Source organism: Penicillium paradoxum (genome assembly GCF_028828445.1).
Source record: "Penicillium paradoxum strain IBT 22861 chromosome Unknown utg000002l_segment0_segment0, whole genome shotgun sequence".
NCBI classification, from domain to species: domain Eukaryota; kingdom Fungi; phylum Ascomycota; class Eurotiomycetes; order Eurotiales; family Aspergillaceae; genus Penicillium; species Penicillium paradoxum.
This window is the reverse complement of record NW_026643180.1, coordinates 845864-869667: the sequence shown is the minus strand read 5'-3', so window position 1 is coordinate 869667 and position 23804 is coordinate 845864. Positions and strand designations below refer to the sequence as shown.

Below are 23804 nucleotides of genomic sequence, written 5' to 3'. Positions count from 1 at the left end.
TACGCATGTGCCTAGCGGTATGTATTCGGGCGGTTTCAAGTTCTCAATCTTCTAAGCTTGCCTGTCTGCAGACAACCAAATTTTGTATTACTATCAGTCGATTAACTTGAATAAAATATAATGATTTCCATCTTTTACTCGAATGAGCCGTGTTTAGGTTTATATCCAAAGTCTGTGGATCTTGTGTGGGGATATATAGAAGGTATCTAGGTATCTCCTATGGCTACATGTAATTCCAAGTCTACCTACATCCATATTCATTTATGCGTCTCGATCTAGAAGTAAGGTTACATCAAACTGTTCCTATATTATGGAGAACTTGGGATTAAAACATCTCATTGGAAAGTACCTGATCTAATCTTACATATCTCAAATTTAACAATCAATTTGGACCCTTTCGCTGTGCGGTAATCAATCTTGCTTGAGGCGATGTTTCTTTGGGGAAAGAGAGCTCGGAGGCTCACCATACTTTTCACTGAGAAGAGGTACCCTTCGATCTCTAGGTTGAATCATCAACTCCACAATGTGCAATCCTATGCCGGATTGGATCCGATTGCCATCAAGAATAGTATCGAGTTCACCCCATGTTCTGGCAATGGTAATACAGACTGGATAAGGAGTGTCCTTCGGAGCCCCAAAGAAAGAAATGGATTCTGAGTATTGCCAGCAACTCGAATCATAATGGTTGGCTTCAATTGCGTGCATCAGGCTTTCAACCATAGGTGCTTTTTTGTTGATCACAAAGATAATGAGATTCACTTTCTGCGTGACAATGGTCTCCAAGGCTTGTTGCGCCTTTTGGAACCCCTTAATTCCTAGGAAGACAATTGTTCGCCTGCACGTAGAGATGCGGTTTATTTTCGCAAGGCCCTGTTGTGCCGAAGCGATACCCGAAGCGATAGCAAGCATGTATTCGGGTAACTTCTTGGGACCATAATTGATCACAGTTGTATCGCGTGGCAAAACAAAACAACGTGCTCCATCTTGGGATGTATTGACCTCGATCAAGATTTTGTCACCCGAACGAAAGGAGAGAGACATCCGCCGCCAAAATGTATAGTAGGCGTCGTATCGAAGAAGTCCAGTATTTTGTTGAGTTGGAAGTATCTCAAGGCTGTCACGAAGATTGGACAGGTCGGGGTAGGGTGCGAGGCTAGGCAGTTCCATCTCGCTCAGAGAGCTCAGAATTTGTTGAACCACAGATTTGGAGCTAAGTTCGTATTTCTGGTCCCCGATAAAGACAGAATCCCTGTTGAAGTAGATAGTTCCCGGTTTCTTGGACTCGAGCAAGGCGGGATAAATCCAATCTATGATATTCGAGGGCCCGAGATAGAGGATCAGGTCGGAGGATGTGAAATATGTCCCGTGTTCATCAAAATCTGAGATTTCTCCGTGGAAGTTGTGAAGCGTCTCATCCATGAAACCTCTACTGAATTGGGTGGCCGCCGTTGGAAATCTAGTCTGCCTTGCTAGACGGTTTGCTTCCTTTAGAAGACCACAGGAGGTAACACCCCCATCCACAAGAATCAATGGGCGCACTGCCTGTTTGATCTTGTCCACAATAATTGTCGTTACCATTCTCTCCAACTCAATATCGTTGGGTGGAACATTGAAGTCCAAGGGCTGAGTAAGTTCCTGGGACGGTAGCATACTTTCAACCAGATCAATCGGAATTTCGAGGTAGACGGGTCGAGATTGAATGATGCATCCCCGAATAGCGGTATCAATCTGGGAAATTGCATCTTTAGGATCCACGATAAATTCCTGGGTGATAGTGATTTTGTCGAAGCAGTCGGCGAGTACTTCAAAGATATCATGCTGCCGGAGAACATCGGGCTGGGCCTTAAAGAAGGAGTTGTGGTGCCGGGAAGCTTGAATTTGCGCCTTGCGTTCTGGGGTTCCAAACACAAGCACGATTGGGATGCTATCCTCGTATGACGCAGTGATCGCCAACGAGACTGTGGATAGCATTTCCTCGGATGAATTATCAAATCCATATGAGAGTAACAGCACACTGATACCCTTGACTCGTGCATATCCATCTGCAGCAAGGGCTGCATTGAGTTCGTTGTGGTGTGTAGACCATTCTAGTCCCGCGTGATAGGCTTCTCTCGTCAATCCAATGTTGTACAGTCCGGAAACGCCGTGCACGGCGTGCAAGCCAGCCTGCTGAAGACGTTTGAAGAGATAGCCTGCCAGGCTTATTTGTTCAGACATGATGAGGAGGTTCAAATATTGTTATGTAGCGTGAAGTGGTGGTGTCAAGATGCGTGAGTTGCCAGTGACGACCAGGAAGCAGGATAGTAAACAAAAACGTTGCGGCTCTTCTCGGGCAAGGCGGAGACTTGCAAGATGAATGTGTCTCATAGGACATGAATTAGCTTAGTACAATATGTATTAAGCACGGTTGGTTGTCATCGCAAAGGCTTGGGGTCGTCACGGAAACAATGGACATCGAAGTAAGAGTCATTCAAGTAGGCAGGAAGGCTTGAGATGGTACGAATTTTAGTTCTTGAGCCTCAGACACGTCTGACTCGTGCTTGGGCTCTAGGAGATTTGATCGGATGATAGATTTCGAACTGTCCAAATCTCTCAAAACACACTTGCCTATGGTAGCACCCTGCTTGTTTGATACTGCTTTCCTGTCTGTTCGGTGGGTTTGCTTTCTGATCTTTTCAGAAGACTACTGTTCCAAATTCTGCTTTCTTCATACCTATATCTCACACATGTGACACCTCGCTATCCTCATAGCACTTGATTTATAATGAGGGGATTTAGGTGGTATATCAGTGATGCCTATGGCTCTCACTGCATTTCAAGCGCCATTTACCTTGATTTACCTTGGCCAATGATGAACAGTACATCTGCGTAGTGCAACTAGTTTTGATATCAGTTTCCTAAGTCAGGCTCTTCTATATCTCCCATTTCTGTCGACTCATCTCAAAAAAGATAGCTCACAATCCTGACATCCAAGCAGATGATTTGGTGAGATCCCAGCCACAGCCACTTGTTAGATCCAATGAGGCAATGTAGTGTTTCTTTTCTATAACACAAGCATTGTTAGGAGAATTTGTGTTAATAGCTATGGAATTGTCTTATTCGTCGCATTGTAGGATCAAAGTTCGGAATAATGATCAAAATTATATAGTTCGTCCGCGCCAAGATATATTCCCACAATTGGGTTCTTTCTGCGTTATGCATTCGAATTACTTAAATGTTAGCAAGCACAAGCAAAAAAAAGCATCCTAAAACTAGAGATATCACCGTAGTAATTGACTTTTACCCTGTAATCTCAATAGATATCATAGACCAGCCCTCCTTACCCCAGGGCTGCCGAGGGCTTGGCGTGACTAATCAAGATCTCACGTGCTGGCCTCGGTCCCAACAAAACGGGAAATCGCTATATCTGTGATCGGCAGGCTCGGCGTTGAGAGTTATCAATTGCGCGCTCGGGCTGATGGTCATCTTCATTCCTTGTGATACGCCCCGTCTCTCCTTAAAGCGTACCCAAGCCTGCATGATCCCTCGACATTATCTGCGAGGACACGAATAGAGGAACCGGAGTCAGAAAAAAGAATAGATCACAGTCATTCCTTATCAGTGGACCTATACTCCGTACAAGACTATCAGATCGTTTTGCTGGGCTGGCTTTCTTCGGGCTCAACTCCTGGACTTCTACCGTCCTTCCCCCCTTTTCCTTCTCTTTTTTCCCCCGCCTGGATACGATCATAGCATCGGCCATCCCATCATCCCTTGAGATGGAGAATGTACGCGAGGTTCTAGCAGGCGCAATGTCGCTTGTCTCATGGAGGAACCTGGCATTGCTTCTGGCAGTTATCAACTTGAAAAATCTCCCATTCGTTTGGCACGTAAGTGTTCCTTGTTCCCTATCCGGCCGTCACGATCGAGTTTTGTTCGTGTGATAGCGCTAGGCGTCTAGTCCGCCGTATGTTACACTATTGACCGAGTCACCAGTTCCGTGTGCTGTATCATGTTTTGGGAAACCTGCGTTTGAAACCTAGCGCCCCATTTCATCCCAAGGGGAAGGCAATTGTGGACTCCAAAGGCAAACCGACACATCCCATCTTCGTGCCAAGCATGGTCACATCCCGCACACCTTTGCTGGAGACCGATTACAACTTGCACAAGTCTAACAGTACCTACTTCTCTGACCTGGACATCTCGCGTACAGCGCTCGTGAGCCGTATCTATAGTCCTGGAGTTGGCATGGTGAGCAAGGAGCTAGATCAGGAGTTCCTTGCCGCAAGCAAACGGGACGGAAAACCTGCGCCACGGCGTAAGCCAGTCTCAATTGTGCTCGGATCCGTCTACTGCACGTTCAAGCGCGAAATCAAGCCTTTCGAGCTATATGAGATGCACTCCAAGGTGATCTCTTGGGATGCGAAGTGGATGTACATCTTGACTTGTTTCATGCGGCCTGCGCGCCGGAGTGGCGGCGAGAAGGATGTGCTTGCTGTGGCCGTTAGCAAGTACGTTGTTAAAAAGGGACGGCTCACTGTTCCACCAGAGCGGCTTTTGCGCACTGGTGGGTTCCTTCCTCCCGCTCCAGAGGGCGAAGATCAGCCCGCGCTAGTTGATTCCTCCGCCGATGCTTCAGGTGTCGACACCCCTGCTAGTGGCGAAGGTATCACAGCCACCACAGGCGTCGATGGGTCATTGGTTCGGGAGGTACTCAAGATGAACGATGACCAGATCCCTAACCAGGAGACACTCGCGAAGCAACAAAAGGAGAATACCGACTCGTGGAATGTCGAAGAATGGACCTGGGAGCGTATCGAACAGGAACGACTGCGGGGACTGGATGTTGTCGCTGGATATACCACTTTGGATGCTAAACTGTTCGAAGAATGGGTACAATGAATTTAGATAGTCAAATAGAGTCACATAGTGAACGCTCACACTAGAGGGTGATCCAAGCGTCTGTGCTCAGTCTTGCAACTAATATTAGATTTTGGAGATCGCAGAACAACGGGCCCTTCGTACATCCACAGATCGGCAAACCCCAGTCAGCCAAGGAACTAATCTGGCTCGCTCGACTGAGAAGAAAGATTCTGGGCTCCACCATTGTTTTCCATTTGCTACACAATCCATGTCCCAAACATTGCCCTCGTTAACAACAAGCGTCATGATCTACCTAGGAATATGTCCGCACTGTTGATTGGGGAAATATTTTTCTTTCCCCGCGGTTCTTCTTTTTGCAGCCCGGACCATTCCCCGCAAGTGCTAGGCACAGGAAGCGAGACTAAAAGTTACGGAATGTTGCGAGCCGGAATGTTGCGCGCCGATGGCCTGATCTGATAATGGCGAGGAGTGAGGGTTGAGCCGCACAGGCCACTGGATCTATATAGACCAGGGAAGGCTCATGACATCATACTACTCGATATGTACATGTAGCCACCTTATGTAGGTACTCCGTAGTCCACATACATATCCATGGATGAGGTACGAGAGAAATGTTTTTTTAAAGAATAACACGGGAAGATACCGGAGAGTTGAAGTGTGCGTATCGAGTGTAGTAGTGCATACCCATATGCACATGTACGTCTCCAGTCACAGGCGTATGTACCTAGTATGCTGATGTTCGATTGATTTGGTCGGCCTACATATCTAGCACCCAGAAAACTACATGTACCTACCTACCTTACGTATGTATGTATTCCAGGTTCACCTATGGATGAATCACCTCATATTGTACAGTGTAGAGGCCAGAGCGTATAGCCATAAATACCAATCTCTCCGTTGTAATTCACATGAAACAGACTGTTGATCACTGATCTCATCAAGGGGAAAACTCCCAATTCGGGTCCGACGCTATCCGAGATGATCTGATTATCTGGCTGTATGGCCTGTGACAATACTGCACATTTGCTAGGCGGTGGTTGGATGGTGAAGATAGATTACATAGATTACAGCCGGGAGGAAACTTACAGGTAAGTGACAGATCACATAATCTGAAATTACATATCATGTGACCCAGCAGCGAAAGCTTCAAGGTGCTTTGACCAAGCTCTATCTCGACCATCGTGATACCACATTTGCTTCTTCTTGTCTTTGGTCAGTAGGCATCATTGGAATACCATTCGAGTGATTTGGTGAGTGATTTGAACTTCTTTGCGAACGTCGTTTGCTCCCCTTGTTTGAAACTTGGCAATCATTTTACCCGTCCGAGACCGGATATGATACAAAATCATTTCGCGGCTCCTTTGCGCCTAGGCCAAAGTCCACTTTGTCCTCTGATCGGACGATTCCCACCTTTCCCATATTCGCGCTGTGATTTGTCCAATTTCGAGCCCATCATTCCTCACCCTGTTCCCACCGGCCCCTGCCTCCTTTCAGTAGTGTCAGGCCATCGTGCACTGGTCCACCTTCGAGCGTCTCCGGCACCTGCATGATTGGTCCACTTCTGGTATTGCATCCTCTTCCACCTTTTCCATGGAGAACCCAGCGCTGCTTTTGCGGTTTTATTGAAACGACCTTTTACCCTGAAGGCGTCTTCTGACTACACTCCCTAAACCAAATCTCTATCCCTGTCGTCTTTTGCCTCCATCGAACTCTCGTTTCTTATTGGTGATTTGACTAAGACGTTTCCATTTTCAGCCAGCCCAGGAAAAAACAATCATCCGAAAAGAGCTTATCGCATCCGTTTCAACTACCTCCGTTGTACACACTGTAGTGTACCCGGCCACCCCTTACCAGCAATAGGTGCCTTCTGATTCAATACTATTGCATTTCGCGCGACTGAAGCGTCTGTTTCAATTTCCCCGACCGCTGGGAAATACTCCCTTCTCGCCGTCGATCAGCGGTCGCGCCATTCGACGACGGCAACTACCATCTGAATTGTTTCCCGAAACCTTTCCCTGTCGCTCTCGATGATGGCAGCAATACTTGAGCAGCCGCAGCGCGATTCGCTCGCGAGCGGCTCGATTGTCGAACCCGTCTCCATTACGCCACCGCAGAGTGCCAACGGCAAGAAGGAAGCGCCCGAAGGCGTGCCGTCCGAGTTATCTGACCTCGAGCTTGACCACGCATCTGCCGCGGCTCCGGATACAACCAAGATAAAGCAAGAAGAAATAGAAGAGGAGGTTACGGAGATCGAAGAAATCGAACCCGATCATTACTATGGCGGCGGCAAAATCCCAGTTTTCAAGCCGGTGAGTACGGTGCCTAGTTGCTCGATTGATAGAGGCGGATATTCGACCTATTGTGTCGGGCTGCGTAGCAGATCCTGCATAAAGTTGTGAGCCAGGCTGACCGGGGTATTTTTCTAGACGATGGAACAATTCCGAGACTTCCAGGGGTTTATCAACAAGATCAATAAACATGGCATGCAAGCGGGCATTGTGAAAGTCATCCCCCCAAAGGAATGGTGAGTTCTTCAGATCTCGACCGAAGTGGATGGCGGTGCTGACGCTCTTTTACCTCGTGAAGGTCCGAGTCTCTTCCACCGCTGGACGAGGCAGTCAAACGAATTCGTGTAAAGAACCCCATCATGCAAGAGTTCCACGGATCCCACGGCACATACACCCAGGCCAATATCGAACGTCAACGCACGTACAACCTTCCACAATGGAAAGGTCTTTGTGAAGAAAGCAGCCACCAACCACCTGCCCGCCGAGGAGAGAGACGCCGAAATCAAGAACGCGTGCACCGCGCAGCCCCGACACCGCGACCCCCTTCTGCTCGACCGGAAGTTCAGAAGCGCAGGCCTGGCCGTCCTCCCAAGCGGTCAAACCAGGTCAAGATCAAGGAGGAACCCCCTGCCGATGATGCCGACAAATCCAGATTAGAGGGTCCTCCGACGCCTGTATCACCCGAGACCAATCCCGTGCAGACCAAGACCGAGGAGTTGAGCGAAGGCGAGTCCCTACCTACCACAAAACCCAAGGGACGACAACCTAGGTCCGTGACCTCCCGTCGAAAGAATAATCGGGGGGAGGCCGCAGATCAATTCGACGAGGAGGCTTACAAGGGCTTTGATTACCGAATCCACGACAACGAAGATTACACCGCAGAAAGATGCGAGGAGCTTGAGACGAACTATTGGAAGTCGCTGATGTACAACAATCCTATGTACGGTGCTGACATGCCTGGCTCGCTCTTCGAGGACTCCACAGAATCCTGGAATGTCGCGAAGCTGCCGAATCTGCTCGACGTCCTAGGACAGAAAGTTCCTGGAGTCAATACTGCTTATCTATACTTGGGCATGTGGAAGGCCACATTCGCTTGGCATCTCGAGGATGTAGATTTGTACAGCATCAACTACATCCACTTCGGTGCCCCGAAGCAGTGGTACAGCATCTCCCAAGAAGATGCACCTCGCTTTGAACAAGCCATGCGCAGCATCTGGTCTAGCGATGCGAAGAATTGCAGTCAATTCCTTCGCCACAAGACCTATCTTGTCTCGCCTAGCCTTCTCAAATCGCAATACGGGATCACCGTCAACCGATTGGTTCACTACGAAGGGGAGTTTGTTATCACTTTCCCTTACGGGTATCACTCCGGATACAATATCGGATACAATTGTGCCGAGTCAGTCAACTTCGCAACCGAACAATGGTTAGACTATGCTCGCATCGCCAAAAAGTGTCATTGCGAAGCAGATAGTGTCTGGATCGATGTGGATGAAATTGAGCGCAAGCTCCGTGGCGAGAGCACCCCTGATTACTACGGTGAATTTGAAAGCGAGTTCGACGGGTTCGAAGGTGCTTCAGACCTTCTTACACCCCCACGTAGTGTGCCCGAGAAGGCATCTTCTACCCGTGGCCGAAAACGGAAGAACCCGGGTGAGGGGCCGATCACCAAACGACCCAGACTCCACCCCGAAGGACCGCGGAAGCTTCCGTGTTTACTATGCCCTAACAACTTGGACTATGAGGATCTGCTTCCGACCGACGATGGCAAAGGGCATGCGCATAGACGGTGTGCGGCATTCATCGAAGAAACTACCATCCTCCGGGACGCATCCGGTACGGAAGTTGTGTGTGACATTGACAAAATACCCAAGGCTCGCCTGGGTCTCAAGTGTCTCTTTTGCCGCGAAGTCCGCGGTGCCTGCTTCCAGTGTAACTTTGGCAAGTGCACCCGCGCTTATCATGCAACTTGTGCCCTTCTGGCTGGAGTTCAAGTCGAGCAAGGTGCGCTTGCCGTGATTGCCGATGATGGGTGTCAATACTCAATTCCGAGCGTTGATTTGAAATGCAAGTTCCATCGTCAAAAGCGACCGAATGGAGTCCTGGGTGAATCGTCCGATGTGGATCGACGTGTGATCGAATCAGCCCGTCGTCTGGTGCAAGGAAATTTGATCCAATTCCAAGCCGACAAGGAAATCAATGGCGCCATTGTGCTTGAAAACCGTCCTTCGGAGCGAACGCTTTTGCTTAAGGTACTCCCAAGAGGGTAAGTTATTTTTTCCGCCTTCCCGTTTGGGTCCCGCTTTTATGTTTATTATTGGTTTCCTGTGCCGACGCTAACCACCATGCAGAGATGTGATCGAAATGCCCTATCGTTGGATGCTCGTCGTTCGCAAGAGCAATTTCGCACCTCTCGGGCTGGGAATCCAACCCCTCCCAGCCCACCTAGCGCGAAAACCCGAACAACGAAAGGAGTTGGAATCAGCGGTACCGGCGGCAGGCAGTGCATTTGGCGATTCACGATCTCCCTATCAGTGGGCCGAATTCGAAACAGTGGATGGAACTAGGAACCAATTCGCCCCACTCAGCGCAGTCAACCTTCAGCTGGGCGAACAGATGTGGTATTATTTGGGCACGCAGTCCACCGAGAGTAGGGCACATTATACACACAACCCTAGCGTGTCCATCCACAACCCTCGGGCCAATTTCCTGGACAGCGTCAAGTCGCTTGGCGTTGGTGTCAGCGCTCGTGCATCGAAGATCTCACCCCACCACCACTTTCATTATGCTGCCACCGCCCCTGCCCCTCCCTACCAGCGAAACCTGCAAAACCAGCAAAATCCTTACCAAGTAACACATCAATCGAATGTCAACACCCCTCACCTACACTCCAGACCGCCCTCTTCTGCTTTGCAGCACCTCGCCCCTCCCCCTCCCCCTATCCCTGCTGCCGGTGCTGCTGCTGCTGGAGCTCCTGCGATGCCGTCGGCCTTTCGAACACTACCCAATTCTGCCCGTCATGCCCCCTACCCGTCGGTCGCCAAGTCGCACGCTCAGCAGCAGCATCACCTCACATCCACCAATACCTTTGCCAATGTTCGAGAACTTATTGCCCGCCGCCGCCTAGCGCAGATTACCGACCATGCCAATGTTTTTGCGGGATATACCATCGTCAGTCCCGAATTGGTGGTGGAGACCTTGTTGGGCCCCATGGGCTCAATACCACCCGCCAATGGGCTCGAGAAGCTGGAGCTGGCCATGGCACAGCAACGCGTGCAGCCGCGAGCTGCCGATGGGACTCTGCTGCCGCCCCAGACCCTGAACATGCGGTCGGAGGAGGTCACCCGGCTCCTTCAGATGCTCCGGTTCTCGCTGGTCAGCCACCGCGAGCGACTTGATGTGATTCAGAAGAAGGAGTCGGAGGGTATCAAGCTAGAGACGATTGATCGAGGTAGCGTGGCGGCGGCTAAGATGCCGGGCAAATATGCCTACCTCGATCAGCAGCGGTCACTGGCACCCAATGTCTACCAGTCTCCCTACAACATGCCCTCGGGACTCTCTGAATATGCCAAGACTACGTACGGACTGGTTCCTGCGGCAGACGACCCGCCCAAGGCATCGCTGTCGAATGATTATTTCAACAATCTGCCACGTGAGCAACAAGAAAAGATCTTGAAGGCCTGTGGTAGCTTCGTACAGCGTGCCATTCAGCGGTCAACTAGTCATAGCCGGCAAAGTTCAGCCTCAAATCTCCGACTGTCAGCAGCACTGGCACAACAAACCGAAAATCCGACCATCGACATCACCCCCGTGGAAGATCCTCCCCTTCTGTCAGGTCTAGACATGCCCCTCCATGCCGATTCTCCATGCTCCAGTTTTGGTCGGTCGCATCTACGATTCCAGTCGCCGAACGAGTTCCCCATCCATGGCCCCGACCCGCATCCCGACCACCACGATCTATTCGGAGACCAGCAAGCGAACACTCGCTTCTGGCAGAACGGGCCATGGGTTGCTGGGGATGGCAACACTCCAAATGATGAGCACCGACCGTTCTTCGGACCACATATCTTCGGACCGCATGAACGACTCAAACATGACTATGCATCTTCCGATATCTCCCTAGGCAAAGGCCCCGGATCCTTGCATTCTGTCGACATGGCAGGCTTTGGCCCCGACGGGAATGAGGATCTTGGCCTGAGTCCATAGATGTTGGTCTTGTCATCTTCCTGACCTTTTTGACCTCGCGTTTGTTTCCCTCTGCGACTGTATTTGCATATCTCATGTAACGACTTCACCGGACTGACGACTCTGCATGAATGGGCGTTTTCTTGTCTTTTTTTTACCCGCCCTTTCCCCTCCGACCTCGACTGACGATCGTTCCGTCACCACGGGTCCTGTTTTCCTCTTCTTTTTTTAACGATATGGAGTTGGCACTAGCTGGCTGGTCACGACTCAGCGCATTTTCTTTTCTTTCGATCCTTTTCCCCCCCCCTCTTTCAAGGCGCAACTTCCTCTCGGAAAAGGCGGTCCAACTGACTACTTGACTACTAGAGTGGTCACATAGAGTTTCACTTGCACGGTTCCTTTGCGGCCGAAAAAATCCTCCCAGCCTTTTCCCCCGTCTCTCTCCCGCCCCTTTCAACACTCAGGGCCTACTTTCGCCCCCGCCTTCCCCACTGATCTCTCCATGTTCCAATAGATATCTGATCAAACAAGAAAAAAATTTCTTTTCTTCTCACCCCAGCGAGATCACTGGACGACCTTTGTGCTTTATCCCCGTTTGATACCCCCCCTCTATCCCTGCTCTACCAATCCCAAGGGAAGGGTGTGAATCTGGACGGACCCTGCTTTTCATCTGATCGGGAACTGTGTTTTCTCTCTGGACCTCCACCCTTCCCTTGTGTTGATATCTCCATCCTGGCGCTCATCGATTGCTCGGCTCCCGGAATCTTTCCCATGGAGACTTCGCAGCATGTTCCTGATGTGGCAGCCGTCACCTTGCGTGACCTTGATGTACGTGTGCAATGAATCATTCAAATATTCCATTTCCAAGCGTAACCTGTAGACTATTCAAGAAGTTGTGTCTGTAGTGTTTCGCCTACATAGAGAGATTCCTGTATCTCCACGTTGTGTATTCCGTCGATGGTTCACAGCCTCGGATGTAAATGTCTCGTCGGGCTCCCACTTCGTACATCAGGCAGCCGAGTCCCGGATTCAGGCTCCGAGCCTTGGGAACCCAACCTACCCCACAATGCAGCTCGTATCCCAGAGTAGAAACAAGATTCCGGTGCGGTGTGCTGGCAATAAAGCTAATATCTCGGGTTGATGGTTGATGCAGTATCCGAGCAGGAGTATTATGCAGGTGGACGGAGTACTCCGGCCCTATCCTCTTGTACTCCTTCCTTCTTCCGGAGGAGTTGGTTCGAAAGAACTGCGGCCACAGAGAAACTTGGCTCGCGGGACCCCGCTGTCGATCTCGAAACGGCTGGATCTCCGCATTCTGTCTATAAGATACGGAAACGAAACTCGGAGTGATTCTTTCCATATGCATATCCGAACCGAGGATTTGCTTTAAATAGCCACTATCGGTTTGTCACATATTTCGTACTTGAGCCCCCCTTGAGTCTCCCAGGGACCTCGGGATCTCGCAGGACGCAGCCGCTAAAGGGACCAGGCCCCCACGTGGGTGGCCGCTGCAGGTGTAGATGTTGTACAGGGGGGATAGTATATAACGGACTTGCAGAGCAGTCTTCGTCTCTGACTCCGTACCTCGACTCTTGATATCAGGAGATGCCACAGTGGAAACCAAGTGGGTCGAGAGCCGTGTTTCTTATCAGGGGTTTTTAGGAGAGTAAGACACGCCTAATGGGCTAGTTAGCCCTTAAGCTAGTTAGCCAATGAGCCAAAGAGCAGCCAGTAAAGAAGAAAGACAGAAAAATCCACGATAAGCCAACCTCCAGAATTCTTTGCTCGTCAAGGGTCTCGGACCGCTGTCATTCATGCGGGGTTGTATCCTTTAAAGCTTAGATACTGACCATCGGGACAACCTTGGAAGCTCCTCATTTTTTCCCTTGCCCATCATGCGAGATTCATCTGCCGATGCCTCTGCCAACGAGGCCTTGGCCCGCATGGGCTACAAGAGTGAACTACCCCGAAATTTAAGTATGCTGAGCATTCTCGGCCTTTCCTTTGCGATCATGGCCGCTCCTTTTGGACTAAGCACAACCTTGTACGTCACCCTCGCCGATGGTCTATCCGTTACGATTCTCTGGGGTTGGGTGTTTGTCACCCTCATCTCAATCGCTATCGCCGCGTCTCTCGCCGAGATCTGCGCCGTTTACCCCACAGCGGGAGGCGTATACTACTGGAGTGCGATGCTCTCCACGCCGCGCTGGGCACCATTGATGTCTTTCATCGACGGCTGGCTGACCCTCGTCGGCAATTGGACCGTTACTCTGAGCATCATCTTCTCCGGCGGCCAGCTGATCCTCAGCGCGATCTCGCTCTTCGATGAATCATTCGTCGCCAACGCTTGGCAGACCGTCTTGATGTTCTGGGCAGTAATGCTCTTCTGCGCACTGGTGAATATCTTCCTATCGCGCTATCTCGATCTCATCAATAAGATCTGCATCTTCTGGACAGCGATCAGCGTGCTGATTATCCTCATCACGCTATTGACCATGGCGGACAACCGCCGAGACGCCAAGTTCGTTTTCGGCGAGTTCGACGCTTCCACCAGTGGCTGGCCCTCGGGATGGGCTTTCTTCGTGGGCTTGCTGCAGGCAGCATACACCCTAACAGGCTATGGAATGGTCGCAGCCATGTGCGAGGAGGTACAGAACCCGCATCGCGAGGTGCCCAAGGCAATCGTGCTATCTGTAGTAGCTGCTGGAGTCACCGGTCTGTTCTACCTAGTCCCGCTTCTCTTCGTGATGCCCGATGTGCAGATGCTTCGAGACGTAGCCAGCGGGCAACCGATCGGCCAGCTCTTCAAGACCGTGACGGGCTCCGCGGGCGGTGGCTTCGGCTTGCTCTTCCTGATCCTCGGCATTATGCTATTCGCCGGCATCGGATCTCTCACAGCCGCCAGTCGCTGCACGTACGCATTTGCGCGCGATGGTGCCATCCCGGGCTTCAAGCTCTGGCGCCGGGTGAATAAAACATTGGATGTGCCGGTCTGGGCGGTAGTGCTCTCGGCGGTCGTTGACGGTCTGCTTGGATTGATCTATTTTGGGTCCACGGCTGCATTCAACTCGTTCACGGGCGTGGCTACCATTTGTCTGTCGACCTCGTATGGTCTCCCGATTTTGATTTCCTTGGTTCGGGGCCGTCGCGACGTGAAAGACTCCACGTTCTCCTTGGGAAGATATGGATTCGCCATCAATGCCATTACCATTGCGTGGATTGTTCTGGCTATCGCTCTCTTCTGTATGCCGGTTTCGTTGCCGGTTACTCCTGAGTCGATGAACTATGCCAGCGTTGTGTTCGCTGGATTCGCGAGTATCAGCGTTATTTGGTACGCTGTATATGCGCGTAAACACTTTACTGGACCTCCGGTCAGTAGGGAAGAAGCGCGCGCGGCCACGGAGCTGATGACGGGTACGGCAGTGGATGCGGAGAAACCGCTAGAGAAGACGAAGAAGATGTCTAGCGAATAGAGCATTCATTTTTTTTTCTTGCAATTGTATACTACTGCTAGCTATGGAACTATTAACAGAGAATAAAAAAAACAGCGCCACATACCCTGTAATCTTAAGCATATCTTAGGAAATGCAAATTCACGAGGAACCCAACGCAATCACAAGTGCCCTGACGATCGCCGAGAGCCGCGGTCCAAAACCACACGCCACATTTCGGAGGCACAAGACAAGTCGACTTTGATCTTTTCAAACATTTGATTTGGTTCACTTAAACTATCGTCAAATCCGGGGAACCCGGGGAAACATCACAGCGCTCTCCCGATTCCAGGAACACAGCTCCTATCGGAATCTTCAAAACAATTCACAACCCTTCCAATCAATCCAACCCCCCTTCTAGCATCGCTCGAAACACCTTGATCTCCCATATATCCAGCTCGCCGCTGCTCTTCGATATAGTTCCCCATGAGGACCCGCACCAGCCGATGCCCAACCCCGCTCCCATGAAGACAGGGCATACCGGACCGCTTATCGCGTCATGTCGGACTCTGTAGGTGCGTGTTCTGCAATCAGGTTCCCCTGCATCGGGGATTATTCGTTGACATCCGTTCCCGTTGCTGCAGATCGAGTCTTTGTTCATGCCCTTAATACCGTTAAGAGGATACCCCGGACCGGCACTGCACGACCTCCGGCCGCAGAGCGCCTGGCCCTATATGGCTTATACAAGCAGAGCATGGGTGAGCGACGAAGCCGCGATGGAGTGGACCAGCCGCTAATACTGGAACAGAGGGGGATGTGGAGGGAGTGATGGATCGACCGATTGGGAATACACCAGAGGTGCACGCCGAGTGCGAGAAATGGTACGTCGAGCCATGAGCATCTGGCCCGATTTTCCCTTTCCTTTCCACGATGACTGACATCTCCTCTACCAGGGACGCCTGGTACGCGCAACGCGACATCTCCCGAACAGAAGCCAAACGTCGCTACATCTCCACGCTGATCGACACAATGCACCAGTATGCATCGCAAACCCCCGAAGCGCGCGAACTAGTCGCCGAGCTCGAATTCGTCTGGGACCAGATCAAATACAACGCCTCCTCCGTCGCTTCCAGCCCCCTAAACACAGTCGGCGTCCCGCCGCTATCGCGCAGCGCATACGGGAGTATCGGCAGTCGACTGGCGCCGGAGAAAGACGACCGGCCTGATCGAGCGGATTCAGATCGGCATGATTCGCGGTTACGCGTTCTCAGCCCCGTCAGCCAGCCGGAGGAAGGAGAGTACTATCGTCGACGGAAACAGTCGATGGATGATCCCGGGGGTCGGGATGGTCAGCCTGAAGAGGAGGACGAGGATGATGAGGAATTCGAAGAAGCCCGGGATAGTTTATACGGAGAACAAGACCACGATGACCATGCCAGCACCACTACACACACCCATACAAACGACACTGACCGCTCACATCGAAAAGCGAAACGCCGCAGCACGGCGTCGGGGATTAGTATAGAGAGCGGGAATGCTCGGTCCCAGTCGGGGGCCTCGAATGATAGTCGCTGGCGTCGCAGAGTCGAGCAGGCCTTGACGAAAATGACGGCGGAGATTGCGGCGGTGCGCGAGCAGATGGAGGCTCGGGCTTTGGCGCAGCGTCGTCGCTCGGGGCTGTGGGCGTGGCTGAAGTGGATGATTTGGGTTGCTGTGCGGCAGATCGTGTTTGATATTGCCATGCTGGGCATGCTGCTTATTTGGATGCGTGTACGAGGTGATCGTCGTGTCGAGGCTCGGCTTAAGACGGGCTGGGCGGCGGTTAAGGCGAGATTGGTGAAGTTCAAACTCCTGAAGATGATCGATATACCTATACTTCCGTGAGATGGGGGTTGTAATATGGTTGTTTTTGGCCTTTTCTTGTCTCTTTTATTTCTTTCTTTCTTTCTTCTCGATTCGTCATCTTGCATTTTTTTTCTGTTTGGCATTGTTTTCAGCTATTCCCACATCACCTCTGTCCATCTGGTGTTCTCTGTTTACTTTCTTGTGTCTACTTTGTCCTCTTTCTTTTGTCCCAGTATATATGGGTTTCAATTTCAGGTTTCGGGAGCTTTTATTCCTATTTTTCCTTTGTCTGGGACTTCTGGTTTCTGTCCTGTGTATCATATGTTGTGTCTCAAGATGGTCATTTATATCTGGTCCTTGATAGATGCAAACATCAGTCTGGTGGTGTATTGCTATGGTCCGAGCGAGGAGCTTAGAATTCGAGCTTAGACATTGATATACCGTTTCTTTTGCTGCTTCAAGTGTGCTGTGCATAGAATATCTACTGCGTATCTCCTGTTAGAAGCCATGGGACTTTAAGCTACGCCGTCGTGATTCGTGATCTTGGATTCCCTCTTTCATTGCGGTAGGATATTAATTTGATAGTATTTCAAAGGCATCGGAAACAACTAATCATCACATCGATATATCGACCGATGTGGTTCGTATCGTATATCATCAACATTATGCTTCAACTTATATCACAAAGTGATAGCCAAATTCTCATCGAACATGCCGATTCTTGCAAGCCCCATACCGTTGCCATTGTCAAGACCGGCTCAATGTCCAAGACGGATCGTGTGCCCAAGTCGTAGCCTCGTTTGAGACGAAAGGCACAAATGCAGCATCCGTTGTCGTACAGGTGTAGCCATTGATTGAGTCCATACCATAGCCCTTACCATAGCTATACAGGCCTCCAAGTCCATCATCTCCAATGCCAGCAGTATAGGCCGATGGAGCAAACTTCGAAACAGCAGGGATATCCAAAACCAACCTCTCATGTCCCGGCGATGTCGCCGTAGCAGCTACCAGAGTCGCAACCACAGCCACAAAGACGACGATGAACGGAAGTCTCCCAACCAGAACCAGCGCCGAGGCCGCAGAGACCGAAGCCGTAGGCGCAGGCACCGGTGAAGTCGTATGCGAAGGCGTACTATTCGCAAAATTGGAGCCCACCCAAACATTCCAGTTCTGGATATCGTCCACACAGGATTCCGAAATCGACGCCCCACGCATCTCAGCAATGGTTTTCCCACGCCGAGACACCGTCACCACCACCGGTCCAGTATTCCCATCAAACGGCACACTGCCATGATAAATACCAATCTGATCACGCGGCTTCTCCTTCCAAGATCCCTCCTGCACAGTATCCCCAATCTCAACAGTCACATCAACCCCCTCCCCAGACCTCAACAACGCAGAATAAAACACCTCATCCTGCAACACCTCCATCGGCGGAAACTCCTTCTGTCCATGCGTATCTGTATTCCCCGTCGTACCACTATTAGCACACGCATCCCCAGGCGTCTGCCGGAACCAAACAGTCACTCCCTCGGTGGAAACATTCGCCTTATGTCCCTTATAAATATCAATCAAGAACGGCAAGAAATCCCGCCACCCATCATGCGGATGACCGAGGGCATAATTATAGCTCGCATTACCGTACTCGAAAGTCGCGTACGCGCCTTCATGCAACGGCCCAATATAATGCGATTCGCCATAATCGTTCCAGGAGATAATCTCCACGAACTCCGGTTTCAGCGCGAGCACCTGCTGCCACCGGTCGAACCACAGATTATCGCCATTCCAGATCCAGTTCTTGCCGTACCCGGGCAGGTTCGTGTAGAACCACGGCGAGACGGGCATCATGTACGGCAACTTGCCGGTATCTTTTAGCCATTGCATGTACGTCGAGTCGACGTATGTGTCTATGGACTCTGGGCCCTCGGGCCATGCAGCCCAGGAGAATAGGCCGTCTGGGACGCCTGGTGCGACGGCGAGGGCTTCTTTTGCGCCGAGGGCGGACCACCCGGGCACGAAGAAGCAGTCTGTGTGCTTTTTGATGGTGGACCAGTCTGTGGCGTTGGCGGAGCCTTCGAAGGTGGAGACGAAGGGCTTGCCGGCGTGTTGGTAGTAGGCTGTGTTGTTGCTGTATTTTCGGAGGAGGCCGATGACTTCGCCTTCGGGCCAGGCGCCGTTGCCGACGTAGTCGAAGGAGAAGAGGAGTTGGAAATTTAGGGCGTTGGCGGCTGTGAAGGCGTTTGCGAGGGAGCGGTTGTTGGTTGGGTAGTTGTAGGCGATGTTTAGGGCGAAGGCGTCGATGTGGGCCTTTTGGGCTTGCGCGATGTTGATTTCCCAGTCGTATACGGTGAAGTTTTCCGAGTTATATAGCTAGGGTTGGTTAGTAGGGGTTTATGGATTGTAATAGCAAGAAAGGGAGGGCTGTACCATGAAGTGGGCGAAGACGGCCGCGGCTTGGGCGTGGTAAACGCCTCTCCATAATGATAGAATCAAGAATATTGTCGACTTCATGTCAACCTGGGCGTGTGGGCTTGGATTATAGAGGCAAGTAGCACAAAGTTATAGAGAATCATGAGGGAATCGAGGGTGGCTTTTGTATAGATATGTATTGGGTGTGTTGCACATGCACGGAAGTTCGTGGAGGGTTTGGATACCTGCATCTATCCTTCTGTTCTTGTTTGTCTTCATGTCTATAGATAGATGCCGGAGGTCCGCTCCTCGTACGGGATCTAAGCGTATCCCTCAGTCTCTCGTCATTGTACTCATGCATCTTTGGGGCACCAATACCTCCTTTATATATCGTCGGATATCGCAGATACAATGCAAAGACCAACCCATGCTGTTGAGCTATGCTGTGGCAAGTAGCAAGTATAAGATCTAATTTCAATCAAATGTACCTAAACATGTCTCATATCATCTCTGGAGGTCAGTTACACTAGGAGTCGGAGGCCCGGAGATAGAAGTCAATTGCGCACATGGAACGCAAGCTGAACCCCTGCAACTGAGTCAGGTGAAAGACGACGAGAAGAAATGGATCGATTCGGAGTATGAAATGTAACAGAACTGTTATTCTAGTCTAGGCTCTGTAGAAGGGTTGCTAAGCCTTAGCTCAGCCCCCAAGAGTAGGCCGGTCCAGATCGGTATTTCGACTAGGATGGAGTCAACGTTGAATAGACCGAGATTACCCAAAGCTTTGTTAGTGGCCCCATGGAACAGGATGGTGAGCGGTGTATCCGCAGGAAGTGATGGAGCATTGATTGATGCACTAGAGTTGCCAGTGTGTATACACCACCTAATCCAAATGTTCCACATACACAGCACCATCACGAGAACTTAGGGAATGTAAGTTCAGATGGCTGCAAGTGACAAACGGTGGCTGGATCTCGCATTCTGCAGCGAGGACGAGAACCCAGCATGTCCGATGCCTATGAGTTGGACAAGATCAAAAATTGGAAAACGTAGCTAGGACATGTCGTATACACTGTGAGACTCTGTAGTGTCTTGGTGAACCCGCAAAGACAGCCAAGGCCTTGAAGTTTCCCCGCAGAGGGATGCTAGTAGGTGGTACGCTCGAAGCGTAGTGTGCAGAGCATACTCACTGTAATGGTTACCTACATATGTATCGAGCCGAGGGCGTACTCGACTGGGAACCAGTTGAGTCTGTACGACTACAAACTCGAGATTATCCCATTGCAAAGCACAGTGACCGAAAGAGACATTGCTCCACGCCATGTGAGCAAAAGAGGATCTGGAGATCGAACAGAAAATCATGTAACCATTCATGATGCCAGGAGATATTTACACAAACATAGACCGAATTTACGGTCGAGCATCCAAATAAAACAGTGAGATAGAAAAAAGACGTTGCCCGGATTATGAGAGGGAAGGGTGAGGGTGCAATCAAGGCAATCAAGGCGAGTCTAGAGAAAACAAAGTAAACCGGGAAAGTGTTTACCACTGGGGGCCGGGGTACTGTGCGTATTTTTGCTTGGGGCGCAGGTGGACAGGGACCTGGTTCTCGGCAGCGCCAGGAAGGGTCTTCTTCAGGCCCTAGAAGAAGCAAGAAAAAGTGCGTGTTAGTTATAGTACCGGGATTATGGCGGATGGGATGGATACGAGCCAATTGCAATCATTGGGGGTGAGAGCGCGGGGTACATACCAATTTATCGAAGACACAGTTGTTAAGCTGCATCTCAGCCCTGCGGCATTCCCAGAGCTGGTGGTTGTTGTTCTCGAGACACTCCCAGTGGGCCTTGAACTGATCGAGGCAGTGGGTGTTGATGTCCTTGATACTATAAATGGTCAGTATCTTCTCCTAGAATCGATGGCTAATTTGAAGATAGCAACATACACGCTAGCGGCACAGCGCGTCACCTTCCGACCCTCCTTCAAGCACTCGATCTCTCCGCGGCCATTGGCCTCGTCCTTGCACTTCATGAAGTCGTCATTGAAGGCCTTGCAGCGGTCTCCAATGAAGTAAGCTGCACTCATAAGAGGCGCAGATGTGGCACCAATCTCCTCGACCTTAGGGATGTGGTCGGGCATGGGCGTGGTGTCCACCAGGACAGTCTGGCTGAAGCTGTTCGCAGGGAGACAAAGGTTAGCATTTCCCCTTGAGCTTGACAGGGGAAGTGATTGCAATAAGTTTCATACCGGGCTTCTCTTTGAGACATGGCGGCGGTTGTCTGAACGACTGTGAGGGGAAAGAGGTGCAATTGAGACGAGACTTGGAGATCGAGAGCTGCGGGTTGCGGTGGAATGAAATTTGGCTCGTCGGTGATTGGCTGACTGCGTGGTGATTACGTGAGCACCCTCTGTTGCCCGGGCGGTGAGGCCCTCCAGGGTATCTCGATGTATATGGCGTGTATACTCCATACAGTGTGAATCAGTCTTGGTTCCATGATGGGATATATCAATAAGAAAGAAGAAATTGAGACAATAAAGTGAAATGGTACACTGATACAACTTCACTGCTCATTCAACCTTCCCATTCAATGGGCAATACATTTGTCTGAGGACAATGGCACATCACGTGACGCAAACAAATCGAGCTCCGGCTCCCATCTTTCTCGGCCTGACAGCTCCATCGAAGGACCCCTCAGCTTTCTCACCTTCAACTGCCCACACGGATCCCTGGACTATGCGCCCTGAGCTTCTTGCTCTTTTCATTCAGCGCTTCTAATCTGGCCGTGTCGATTATTCATTGGGCCATTGACCTGCCGACTCTGTCTCGTGCTTTTTTTTTCTGCGGAAACATCTTGTGCCTTTCTTGATCGCCCATCATGTCGACTCTCTTTGGCGGAACACAGCCGCAGGCTAACACCTCCTCCCTCTTTGGCAATGCCGCATCGAAGCCATCTCTCTTTGGCACTGCGCCAAGCACAACCCCCAGCACCGGCTCACTGTTTGGCGGACAGACCCAGCAGCCAGCATCGACCACAACCAGTGCATTTGGCGCGAGTCCATTCGGCGCAAGCACTGCAACCCAACAACCTCAACAGCAAGCAACAGGCGCATTGTTTCCGCATGCCCAAATGCCCCAGACTAGCCTCAACACAAGTACCTTTGGGCAGCCGCAGCAGCAAGGAACCACATTCGGGTCATCGCTACAGAAACCACAAGGTAGCCTTTTCTCCGGAGGTCAACAAGCAGCAGGGGGATTGGGAGGTCTCGGAGGTCTCGCTTCTACCCAGCAACAGCAGCAACCGCAGCAATCGCAATTCGGCCAGAATACAATGACAACGCCACAACCCCAACAGCAACAGCCTTCGCTCTCATCAAGCCTTTGGTCCCCCGGCCGCGCGATTACTGGAGGTGAGTTCCACATGTATACAGTTGCCATATAGCATCACTGACAAAACCTGCCATTCAGTACACCGGACTGTTCCTATGCAAGTAGCTATTATCAAGGACAAGTGGGATGCGCCCAGCCAAAGCTCGCCATTCCGAGCTTACCTGTACAACAATGTCGGCGAGGAAGCCGCACCTTTCTACCAACCAGGCCCCGAGGACGACGAATCAAAATGGGAGGAGGCTTTGCGCAAGCGACCGGGTCCAGGATATGTGCCTGTACTTGTCAAAGGCTTCTGGGACCTCGGCAAGCGCGCGCAGCGTCAAAGGGACTTCCTGACTATGATGCAGACACGTCTGCACGAGATCAACAACTGCCTGACCGGACTTCTCTCGAGACACGATCTCAATATTTCCGTCAAGATCGCCGATTGCCGGCGCAAGCACATTATTCTGAGCAAGCGGTGCCTCGCCCTTGCCGCCAAGACGCAAATACTTCGCAATAGAGGCTATGCCATGGATGAAGCAGAGGAACAGTTGAAGAATAAGTTGATGGAGTTGGAACGTGACGTCTTTGACCCGTCCCTCAATGGCCGCGCTGAGGAGATCTGGGCCCGCATGTTGGCCATTCACGAACACTCAAAGCGATTGCAGGTGGAGATGGATCGTGCCGGCGTAAACGTGACGCAAGCAGAGGATGACATTGATGAGCAGACGTTGAAGACAGCAAAGAAGGTATGTTACGCCCGCATTGGACCATCTTAGCACTGGATGGATTCGCTAATCGTATCCTGCAGATCCTGGACAGTTACCACTCTCAGATCCAGCATCTCCAAAAGGAGATGGAGTCTATCAAGGCCGATTTCCACGAGGTGGAGAAAGCGACTCGGCTTTGAGTACATTCCCCTATAACCTTTCATGTGCCATTTGAATCTCAATTTCTTCACATGGTTGGACTTAATGTCTACGTTCATTGGGGTATTGGCGTTCTTGGGGATTGGGTCATTGTAATGCATATTTGAATTCAATCTTCTTTGCTGAACACTTTTTGTTCTGTTCTCTTTGATATTTGCTTTCCGAGTCGCCAACTTGTGATTATAACCACCATAGACCACACGTAGGAGTAGGTATTGGAAACGACATGAGGTGTTCCATCAGTCGTCAAAAATCATTCGGCACATCTAAATACTGGAATAACGAGATCATTTTGTGCTACGGAGTACACACAAGGAAAATCCATCCAATTCTATCCTTAGACCATTCCCGGGCTGCTTTCCTAGCATATGAACATTTATACTTCGGGAATTTGACTCTCTACTATACAACCATTGGGTATAACATTGGGTTGCTGCCCGAGGGAGTTTGTCAAAGCTGCCCAATTTGTATCAGAGCAATGGCTGTG

The 23804-nt window shown here is 50.8% G+C and overlaps 8 protein-coding genes across 8 annotated transcripts; 5 read left to right on the top strand and 3 right to left on the bottom strand.

Annotated features, from left to right (window-relative positions):
- Positions 1-411: 411 nt before the first annotated feature.
- Positions 412-2217, bottom strand: N7457_000319 (uncharacterized protein; the record flags this gene model as incomplete). Its single annotated transcript, XM_057171387.1, has 1 exon — positions 412-2217. One exon carries the CDS (start codon positions 2215-2217, stop codon positions 412-414), a length of 1806 nt encoding a protein of 601 aa, XP_057035290.1.
- Positions 2218-3758: 1541 nt separating this feature from the next.
- N7457_000318 (acyl-CoA thioesterase) lies at positions 3759-4881 on the top strand (the record flags this gene model as incomplete). Its single annotated transcript, XM_057171386.1, has 2 exons — positions 3759-3869; positions 3976-4881. The coding sequence occupies 2 exons, from the start codon at positions 3759-3761 to the stop codon at positions 4879-4881; spliced, it is 1017 nt and encodes a 338-aa protein (XP_057035289.1).
- A 2009-nt stretch (positions 4882-6890) lies between these two features.
- On the top strand, positions 6891-11357 carry N7457_000317 (putative jumonji family transcription factor; the record flags this gene model as incomplete). Its single annotated transcript, XM_057171385.1, has 4 exons — positions 6891-7172; positions 7290-7387; positions 7450-9417; positions 9503-11357. 4 exons carry the CDS (start codon positions 6891-6893, stop codon positions 11355-11357), a joined length of 4203 nt encoding a protein of 1400 aa, XP_057035288.1.
- Positions 11358-13231: 1874 nt separating this feature from the next.
- On the top strand, positions 13232-14809 carry N7457_000316 (putative GABA permease; the record flags this gene model as incomplete). Its single annotated transcript, XM_057171384.1, has 1 exon — positions 13232-14809. One exon carries the CDS (start codon positions 13232-13234, stop codon positions 14807-14809), a length of 1578 nt encoding a protein of 525 aa, XP_057035287.1.
- Positions 14810-15326: 517 nt separating this feature from the next.
- Positions 15327-16651, top strand: N7457_000315 (acyl-CoA-binding domain-containing protein; the record flags this gene model as incomplete). Its single annotated transcript, XM_057171383.1, has 3 exons — positions 15327-15525; positions 15576-15648; positions 15721-16651. 3 exons carry the CDS (start codon positions 15327-15329, stop codon positions 16649-16651), a joined length of 1203 nt encoding a protein of 400 aa, XP_057035286.1.
- Positions 16652-17359: 708 nt separating this feature from the next.
- N7457_000314 (glycoside hydrolase family 71 protein) lies at positions 17360-19123 on the bottom strand (the record flags this gene model as incomplete). Its single annotated transcript, XM_057171382.1, has 2 exons — positions 17360-18982; positions 19040-19123. The coding sequence occupies 2 exons, from the start codon at positions 19121-19123 to the stop codon at positions 17360-17362; spliced, it is 1707 nt and encodes a 568-aa protein (XP_057035285.1).
- A 1440-nt stretch (positions 19124-20563) lies between these two features.
- Positions 20564-21285, bottom strand: N7457_000313 (coiled-coil-helix-coiled-coil-helix domain-containing protein; the record flags this gene model as incomplete). Its single annotated transcript, XM_057171381.1, has 4 exons — positions 20564-20662; positions 20772-20904; positions 20964-21191; positions 21266-21285. 4 exons carry the CDS (start codon positions 21283-21285, stop codon positions 20564-20566), a joined length of 480 nt encoding a protein of 159 aa, XP_057035284.1.
- Positions 21286-21894: 609 nt separating this feature from the next.
- Positions 21895-23298, top strand: N7457_000312 (putative nucleoporin; the record flags this gene model as incomplete). The annotated part of the gene is made up of 3 exons (XM_057171380.1): positions 21895-22426; positions 22485-23137; positions 23200-23298. The coding sequence occupies 3 exons, from the start codon at positions 21895-21897 to the stop codon at positions 23296-23298; spliced, it is 1284 nt and encodes a 427-aa protein (XP_057035283.1).
- Between the last annotated feature and the right edge of the window lie 506 nt (positions 23299-23804).